Source organism: Orycteropus afer, unplaced genomic scaffold, assembly GCF_000298275.1.
Source record: "Orycteropus afer afer isolate SDZICR_OR568_19922 unplaced genomic scaffold, OryAfe1.0 scaffold00064, whole genome shotgun sequence".
In the NCBI taxonomy this organism is placed as follows: Eukaryota; Metazoa; Chordata; class Mammalia; order Tubulidentata; family Orycteropodidae; genus Orycteropus; species Orycteropus afer.
In genome coordinates, this window is record NW_006921651.1 from 9339308 (window position 1) to 9349474 (window position 10167).

Genomic DNA, 10167 nt, shown 5'->3' on the forward strand with positions numbered 1-10167 from the left:
CCTTCTGGTTAGCAGTCAAGTGCTTTAGGCACTATGCTACCAGAGCTCCTGGGAGCCTGTTAGAAGTATGGAATTGGGCCCCACTGCAGATCAAGTGATTCAGAATCTGCATTTTAACAAGACTTCCAGGTAGTTCCTACACATTAAAGGTTGGGATTGATTGTCACAGTGGCTGCAAGAATGGGCTCAGGTATAGCAAGGATTGTGAGGCTGGTGCAGTACCGGGCAGTGTTTCGTTGTACAGAAGGTCACTATGAGTCGGAACTGACTTGACGGCACCCAACAACAGCAACAGCAGCAAAGTTTGGGAGGCACCGAAACACTGGTATAGAACTACTGGGAGTGTTGCTCAAAGTTTGCAACCTGTTAGGATCCCTTGAAGAGCTTTTAAACATCTGACGTCCAGACTGCATCCTGTCCCAATTTAAATCAGAATATCTGGGATGCAACCCAGCCATCAGTATTTATTTTAAAAGTCCCTGGTGATGCCAGGTCCCTGAGTGGCACAAACAGTTTGTACTCAACTACTAACCTAAAAGTTGGTGGTACAAGCCCAACGTAGTACCACATGAGAAAGGCTGGACGATCTGCATCCATAAAGATTGCAGCCACGTAAACACATAATGGAGCAGTTCAGCTCTAACAAACGGGCTCACCAGGTGTCAGAATCGACTCGCAGGTGTCTGGGGTAGCCAATGTCATCAACTTTAATCAGTGTTTCTCAAACTTCATTATGTTTTTCAGTCACCTGTGATCTTGCTAAAAGGTGCATTCTGCTTTATTAGTCTAGGTTGGAGCCTTAGATTTTGCATTTTTAGCAAACTCCCAGGAGCTCGGGTAGCGTAGTGCCTAAGGCACTTGATTGCTAACCAGAAGATTAGCGGTTCAAACCCACCAGCCACTCCTCAGAAGGAAGACTGAGTAATCTACTTCCATAGTGATACCACCTCAGAAACCCAAGGAGGGGTCGCTATGAGTCAGAGATGACTCGATGGCACATAACAACAACAGCAGCAAACTCCCAGGAGATGCCGATGCTCTCTTCCCATCCCACTCCCAGGGGAAACTACTCACTGGTCTGTCTTGCTGGCTGAATTCAGGATCCTCACGAATGATGACATTTTCCTCCCTGACCTTGGCCTTGTAAGGGACCTACAGTAGAACTCCACTGAAAATCTGTTTTGTTCAAAATGTGTTTAAGATGCTCTGAAAGGAAAACCACACAGGTTGGTCTGGAGTTTATAGAAGAAGCAGGGAAAAAACTGCTGAAGGTTTGCTTCTAAAAAAACTCCTTTAATCCATCATATAATTTTAAAGCTGGGGGAAAAAAAAAGCCATTAGAGTTCTACTCCCAGTCCTCATTTTAGAGAAGAAAGCTGGGACCCAACGAGGTTGTGACTTGTTCAAGGTCACCAAGCAAAATAGAGGTCGAACCATAGGTGCCTTATTTCTTTTTCATCTTGCTTTAGGTTATTTATCTGAAAATGGGTAACACAGAGTAGCTACTTCTTTCGTACGGCTCTTTTAATTAAAAGTTCCACTTTTCAGAGAAAAAGTAAAATGCAACGGGCTAGTTCATGGTTCCTGCCCCTCGTGGCCTTCATTAGAAAAATTCTACTAGTTAGACACGTATCATCCTAATAGAACCTGCCTCACTGGTGGCAGTGACCCAAATTGCCAGCATGGTGCCTAAAAGGAACTAACTAAAAGGCATGCCCAATGCCTCTTTTCTCTTCTGTGTCCACTGCTGGCATTATAAGCTGATCACAGTACTCTTTCCAGCCATTGCCAATCAATCGGATTTGGGTGTCAAGCTGAAACTCATTTGCTGTCCCTACAATAAAGGTTATTCCTTGAAGAGCCATCCCTTTTGACCTAGAGGTCCAGTGACCTTCAGATCCATGCTACATTGCAGCATGTCCATTCCAAAAAGCTCACTGCCACAGAATCAATTCCAACTCATACCAACCCCCATTGAGTTTCCAAGGCTGTAAATTTTCATGAAAGCAGATTGCCCCATCCTCTGTGCAGAGGCTTGTGGGTTTGAACCACTGACCTTTCAGTTAGCAGCCGGATGCCTTAACCACTATACCACCAGCATGTCCACAAACAAACAAATGCAACGCACTGCCGTCAAGTTGGATCCGACTCATAGCGACCCCTCTTTGGGTTTCTGAAGCAATATCACTACAGAAGTAGATTGCCCAAACTTCCCTCTGAGGAATGGCTGGTGGGTTTGAACCTCCAGCCTTCTGGTTAGCAGTCAAATACCTTAGGCAGTACACCAACCTCTCATTCTCCAATTGTGAGTTCCTGTATTCAGTCTTAACTTCCTGCCAGTTGCAGAGCTCTGGTAGGGATGCATTTGCCTATGGCAAATAAGACCACCTAGTAGAGGATGCTGTCTTGTTCAGCTGTCTCAGTCATTTGGAATGACCTCACTCTGATAGTCCAGCATCCAACATGTGTTCCATGAACATGCTGCAAGAGCCTCCCTCCCAGGGACGACTCTCCAACAAGGCACTGGGGAGACTGTGGTATCCTGTTTGGCTCCCAAGGCAGTACTGGAGCTCTCCATTTGGGTCTTCAGGTCCTTGAACTGGAGCACATTCATTTGCTGACAGGAATGTCTGTTTCCATGTGGGGAGACAGTCTTCATACCTTTCTTGCTCCTCCCTTCATTGAGACATCAACTCATTCAGCCTTGCTTGTGACAACCACATGCACTGGCAAGCCAGCAAGAAAAGTTCCATCAGGAAGAGATTTGCTGCCTTCTGAAGGTGGGGAGGCACTGCCTTCCCTGCTGGGACTGAGCCCAGGCAGTCCTTGTGGGACTTGGTCCAGAGGAGTCTTTAGAATGCTCTGTGAGTTCCAATTCCAGATGTTCAGGCCCAGTGTCAAGGTGGTGCCATCTACAGTGTTCTGAGTGTCTCCTTTGCTCTCACTCAGAGAGGGTGAAGGCCTTCCACCTCCTTGGCCATTCTCATCTGTCTGCTTTGCATGTGCCACTGGCTTTCAAGGCCCCAGGCTGCTTGGCAACACCCTGAGTTATGTTAGAGATATAATAATGAATTATACAATGGATTATACATAATTAATTTATAATAAAACACGCATACAATGGTTTAATTTCTCCAAGTGAATGATGCATTGCTCGCCAGCTCCTGCTGGAATGCAGCCCTTAACTGACTGCTTCCTGGTCTGGAGGTGATGGCTGGCTGCTCTGGGGAGGGATGTTGGCTCAAGGAACCTGCCTCATCACAGATTTCCTCCAGGTTCCTTCTAGAGTGTGTTTGCACAGAAGGACCATCCTCCACCGCCTCAACTGTGGTTTTAGACCTGGCTGCTCATGACTCGACGGCACATAACAACAACAACAACAAACTCATGGAATCTCGACCCCACCCCTGAACTTCTAGTTTCTTCTTCCTCCCAGAGTATGGAGGGGCCTCCTTTTTTCTGGTATATTATGTGGGAAATGCCACAAGTCTATTGTCACCCATTCTGGGGATTAACAAGACATTTATTTACCTGAACTTACAAGAATGGTGACAGGTCCCAGCATATACATTTTTCAAAAAGCCCTTGACTGTGGTCTTCTCCCCTATAACTTAGTAATTATGACCTACATTCTTAGGTCACGTTTTCAGAAGGGACCACTCCCTGGAGAAAGATATCATGCTTGATAAAGTGGAGGGTCAGCAAAAAAGGTGAAGACCCTCGATGAGATTGATTGACACAGTAGCTGCAAAGGTGGGCTCAGGTGTAGCAAGGATTGTGAGGCTGGCGCACAACCAGGCAGTGTTTTGTTCTGTTGTACAGCATCACTATGAGTCGGAGCCGACTCGATGGTGCATAACAACAACATTCATGTGAAGACTGAAGACTTTCCGGAGGATTCAATAAGTTGTTCTTCTAATAATAATAGTTTTTATTTATAGAGCACCTACTATGTGACAAACACTGAGCTAAGTTCTTGACTTGTATTATCTTAGCCCATACAATAGTCCTACAAGGTGCATCCTTCCCAAATTAAGAAATTATGGAGACAGTGAAGTTCAGAAACATGAAATACCTCATTGATACGGCTAGAATTCCTACTGAGGTCTGTGTGGCTTCCATGCCTGTGTGTTGATACTCCACCATTCCTCTATTCACTCATTAAATATATACTGTGTGCCTGTCATGTGCCAGACACTATTCTTGGCTTGGTGTACAACAAATACACACAATAGACAAAGATTCTGGCCCTCATGGAGCTTACAAATTAGCAGAGAGAGACAGATAATAAAAATAAACATAATGAATAAGGAAAGTATACAGTGTGTTATAATGTGATAGGTGCTAAGAAAAGAAAAATGCAGAGCAAGGTAAGGGATTGAGAGTGACGGGTACAGGTTGCAGTTTTAAAGGGAATAGTCAAGGCAAGGCTTGTGGAAAAGTGGCGGGCTAAGCACCAACTGAAAGGGGGGTGGTCTGTGTCTTCTTGGTAGAACCACAGAGGATAGGTCTGGAGGTCTTCTTATATAAGATTACAGCCATTGAAAACCCCAAGGACACATTTCTCTAGAACACATTGAGTCATCATGAGTCAGAATCAACTCTACAGCAATAGGATTGGGTTTATTTAGGAGGTGCCAAGCCTTTGTGCACAGGGAAGAAAGGCATCACTGGGCTGACCTGGATTAGTTTTTCTGGACTATGGGCTCTCCCAGTAACATTTGTAACTTTGTTTTTCAGATGTTGTGGATGGTACTGTTCCAACTGCTGCTGTGGCTTCTGCCCCCAACTGAGGGATCCCAGAGAACTGAACCCATGTTCACTGCAGTCACCAACTCAGTTCTGCCCCCTGACTATGACAGCAACCCCACCCAGCTTAACTATGGTGTGGCAGTTACTGATGTGGACCATGACGGGGACTTTGAGATCGTTGTGGCAGGGTAAGTGCCTCCCACCCTGAGTTGGACAGATGTATTAGTCAGCTTTTGCTGCACTAAGATTGTGTAACAAATAACTCCCAAACCCACGGACTTATGACAGTACACATCTAGTTCTCACTCATAAGTCTGTCGTAATGCGTGGCTCAGCTGCAGTTTGGCTGGGCTTGCCTGGGCTTCTGGCCTACTCTGTTCTTGCCTTTTGCTCAAGCAGCGAGTTGGAATGGAAGGCAGTTTGGAGGAAGGATGCTTGACCACAAGTTTTCCAAGGAGAAAATTTGATGCTCTGCCTCAAGGTATTCTCTGCATATATAAGCCTTCTTAGTTATGTAAGTATTACTTCTTACCAGTGGGGCTCTAGATTTTCTACAAAGGAGGGCCTTAAGGGTGACAATCCTGGTAGAAGAGGATGCTCAAAGCTGTATCTGCATAGTACTTTACATAAGACTGGAAAACAGTACTTGTCCATTTCAGAGAAGGAGGGAGATGGGAAGTGAAGAGGGGTGGCTAGACCTCAAAATACTTTGGTGCCCACTGTTCCCTTCTTTTCTAAGAAGCAGTATTGTATCACAAAAAAAGCATAAGATTGGAGTCTAAATGGCTTGAGTTCGTGCCCTAACTCTACAACTTTCTAGTTACATGACCTTGATTGGGTCACATACTTGCTGAGATATGTTACATCATCTATACAAAGGTGTCCATCTGTAATACCCTATTGTTCTGAAGCCACAGTAGGCAATTGCGTGCAATAGTGCATTGTAAATTCTGCCATTCACTATTGATAATTCTTATTTATTGAGCATTAATATGTACCAGGCACTATCCTAAACCTTTCACATGCATTTCTTATTTAATCCTCTTGACAGCACGATGAAGTAAGTATAGTATCATCTCCATTTACAGACAAGGAAATTGGGATTCAGAGACGCTATGTGACTTGCCCACTGTCAAGTACGTAGTAAGTGAGTGAATCAAGATCGAACTCCAAGGCTCCCTAACTCTAGAATTACTGTACAAAGTTTAGTGATCACTTCAAAATCAATCAATGCATGAATATACCAGAGGCCAGACAGCCTCATTCTGGGAGGCCTGTGCTTTTATGGTAGCACTGAACAAAGTAATAGCAGGTAACATTACTCAGTTGCCTGTAACAGTAGAAAGCATTTTGGACTTTGAATTTGAAAGGACTGTTTTTGATACATCTCACCCAAAAGTTGTGAACCTTCTGCAAGTCACTTAACTGTTCAGAGTAGTGTCTGCAAAGACAGTCACTTATAGCTTACTTGTGGTGTTATTTTTGTTATCATTTTGCCCCTTTCTATGGCATCTATCTCAAAGGCATGCTGAAATAGCAGCCGTGGTTGCATTGCCTTCCGCGTGACTCATCTTTCAGCTGCAAGGATCAGAACTAAGAGAGAAAATATTGCCCCAAGGCTGGTCCTGAACTGGGACTGCTTGGGAAGAGGCAGAACTGTTTGGTAGCAGAATTTTCCATGTATCTCTGTCTTTTCCAGGTCAAAGGAAGTGATTGACAGCCCAGATAGGCCCATTGGCTGAGGTCAGTTGTCTGAGCACTGTGTCTAAAGGTGGATGTGGTAGATCTCGGTCCCGCCCATCCTTTGATGTCAGAGAACTGATCCTGATCTCTTAAGTGTACAGCTTTCTCTCCAAGGGCTGGGCATTCATTTTATCTTCCTTTTCAGTGAAGTTTTGTTGTTGTTTTTATTGTTTCTCTCTCTGTCTTTCAAGGAACTCAAGGATTTTGCTGTTGTGTCCCCTAGAGGAGAGAATCTAGGTGTCATAGACCATCTTTTTTGTGGTCATCTTACAACAGGTGTGCAAACCTTGTGTAGCTTGCTCTTCCTAAGCATCCTGGAGGACTCTGGAATCTTCCTATGAAACAAGAAGCAGATCATTCTGGGTCTTGACCCTAGAGTAGCCATTTGGAAAGATCCCTTTTCTCTTCTCTGAGGGAAGAGCTGAGTCAGGTATTCCCTGTCTGAGAAAGCTTGGGCTGTTGGACATTATTCTGAAAGATGCTATTGCTCACCCTCAGCAAAGAAGAAAAGTTATACGGAGGACAGGGTGGCAAAATTGGGCAGCCTCCCAGCTCCAAGTCAGGCTTTGTGGCTGGTGTGAAGCATAGTGAATTTTCAGAGCATCAGAAAGGTACGTTCTAATTTAAGTACCAAAATGCATGCCAAAGGCAAATATAACTTTTTATTATCTTCAGTTTAGGATGATTCGTCACTGTCTTTTCCTTTAAGGCTAGATAACCAAGAATTGACTATACAGACATATTTAAATCAAGACCTTGGGAGGTCATTTGGTCCACCCTTGCCTTCCAATAAGACCACACCTATACTGTTTTAAGGCTCTGTTTATTTAGGGCCTTCCAAAGGAATGTGTGGGAGCTCTGGTAGCGTAGTACCTAAGGCACATAACTGCTTACCAGAAGGCTGGTGGTTCAAATCCACTAGCCACACCTCGGGAGGAAAGTTGGGCAATCTACTATCGTTAGTGATACTGCCTTGACAACCCAAGGAAGGGTCGCTATGGGTTGGGTCTGACTCCAGGGCACATAACAGCAACAACAACAAAGAATGTGTGCGATCTTTGTAATCCAGCTCAATGGTCACTTACATGAAGAACCTATTTGATTAATCAAAATGCCCAGTGTTAGAGCTTAATATACCATTTCCATTTTGTTTAGTTTTCAGTTAGCTATTGCCTTTGAAATTAGAAACCAAGTGGTCCTTTCTAGTTATAACAGGTAGGATCGCTGTCTTGGCTTTCAGCCCATGTGAACTCTTGGCAACATTTCTGATTTTGACTTGTACTGTTTCATCACCTGCACACCTGTCATGGAGCTCTGGTTGTGCAATGGTTGAAGCGCTCAGCTGATAACCAAAAAGTTGGCAGTTCAAACCCAACAGCTGCTCCATGGGGGAAAGATGTGACGGTCTGCTTCTGTAAAGATTGATAGCCTTGGATATCCTGCGGGGCAGTTCTGTTCTGTCCTGTAGGGTTGCTGTGAGTCAGGATCAAGTCCATGACAGTGGGTGACACCCATCCTGGACTCCTTGGATGGCACACATAGTTTAGCACTCGACCTACTAGTTGAAAGGTTGGCAATTCAAACCCACCAGAGGCACCTCAGAAGACCGGCCTGATGACCTGCTTCTGAAAGGTCAGTCTTGAAAACCTCATGGAGTAGTTTGGGAGCTTTGGTAGCACAGTGCCTGGATTTGAACCGCCAGCCACTCCTCGGAAGGAGGATGGGGCAATCTACTTCCGTAGTGGTACTGCCTCGGAAACCCAAGGAGGGGTCGCTATGAGTCAGGTCCTACTCGACAGCACATAACAACAACAACATGGAGTAGTCTACTCTGCACCATGAGTTGGAATGGACTAGATGGCAGTAACTAACAACTACCACACCCATCGTATTTAACTCTGTTTCCTTCTGTTTGATTGTTGACTCTCTGTTTAAGAATTATGTAGCAGAAGTTGAACTTTTTAAAAATTGAATTGAAGCGTCTTTATCTGGCACAGCAGTGGCCCAACTTCTGACAGGCCCACCTCCCTGTTGTCTTACAGACCTTTCCATTGTCTGCCCCCCGCCCCCGACAGCATTTACATTTGCAACCCCTGGTATAATGCCAGCTCTTCAGTTTATAAGGTGCCCTGTGCTTGAACTTGTCTTTCCATTTGTTGACCTTGTAGTGTGTCTGACACTACCCTGTTGCTTTGAGTATTTACTCTTTGCGTAGGTTTGTTTTGTTTTGCTTTTTTGGTATCCTCGTTCTGGGTATTGATGGCATTGATTTTGAGCATGTTGCGGGTGAGTTTGTGTTGTGTTTCAGATTCTTGAGTTAATTGTGATGGAAGGCGTGTGTGTGCATCTGACTCTGGGAGGATCAGTAAATGACCGCCCTTTGTTCTGCGGGGGTGGGGGAGGGAATGGGCCGGCTCCACGCCTCTGCCACAGCTGGGCGAGTGCCTCTGCATTTGGAGGGCTTATCTGTTACCCGGCAGGTGCCTGATTGCGTCTGTGCCCGGCCTCCTCCCTGCAGGCGCAGGGAGGATTTGATCACCCCTTGAAGCATCCGCACACGCACAGACCATTGAGGTCTTCAGGACTGGTTCCCTGGGTAAATAGAAAGCCCAGTGGCTTCCCCTTTTCTCAGTGGAACTAAACACCTAATCTACAGTCACATGTAGTGTGGAAAGGGATTCCTGTTGGTGTCAATCTCGTACAATTCCTTCAGAGCGGCTTTTGTTTCCTGGGACATCCCCAGAGGTCTGAGATGACCCCACTACCCTCTCAGTCTCCAACAGGAGATGGGCTCAAATGGAAAGATTACAGTGGTTGTAAAGTTTAACTCATGATTTAGATCAGTTTTTCTACACAAAGAGCATTCATTTGATAAAACCTTAACACATTCTTCACACTTGGAAGGATTTCATTTAAAGGGATGCTACAGATTGTAAAGCAGTGGTTTATTTTTTTCTTAATTTTGCAACTATATCAGGAAACTTTTTTATCTTTTAATTTACAAAAGTTAATTGGATTATTTAAAAGGCAAACCATGTTCAATTACCAGATTAATCATGATCATAGAGGAGATGTTTTTGTCATTATAAATAATAAGAACAATGATAAAGAATGAGATATTTATCTATGGTTAATCAACGCTCTTTTATGCATTTTCTTATAAACATATAAACACATGTAGTATATGGATACATACAGTCTTTATACTCCAAAACTCCAAACTCACTGCCATTGAGTCGATTCCGACTCATAGCAACCCCCATTGGGTTTCCAAGGCTGTAAATCTTTACAGAAGTAGATTGCCTCATCTTCCTTGCACAGAGCAGCTGGTGGGTTTCAACCGCTGACCTTCTAGCTAGCAGGCAAATGCCTTCTCCATGATGCCGCCAGAGCTCTTTACAGTCTGTATAGGTGGATATAAAGTCCCCAGGTGGCACAAATGGTTTGTTCTCAACAGTTGGCAGTTAGAACCCACTCAGTAGTACTATGGAAGAAAAATCCTAGAGGCCTGATTCTGTTAATATGACAGCCAGGAAAACCTGATGGAGCATTTCTACTCTGGTACTCATGGGATTTCCATGAGTCACTAGTTGATTCCATGGCAACTAGTAACAACAGATAGGTAGATACATGATGTGGTATGTATATATAAGTATATATGTTGTTGTTATT

At 44.4% G+C, this 10167-nt stretch overlaps 1 protein-coding gene across 1 annotated transcript in view; it reads left to right on the forward strand.

The window, feature by feature from the left end:
- Window positions 1–4740: 4740 nt before the first annotated feature.
- Window positions 4741–10167, forward strand: part of CRTAC1 (cartilage acidic protein 1) — a 153713-nt gene continuing 148286 nt past the window's right edge. The window contains exon 1 of the mRNA XM_007939980.2: window positions 4741–4940. Within this exon, the coding sequence (XP_007938171.2) occupies window positions 4741–4940 (200 nt within the window). The remainder of the gene's footprint in view (window positions 4941–10167) is intronic.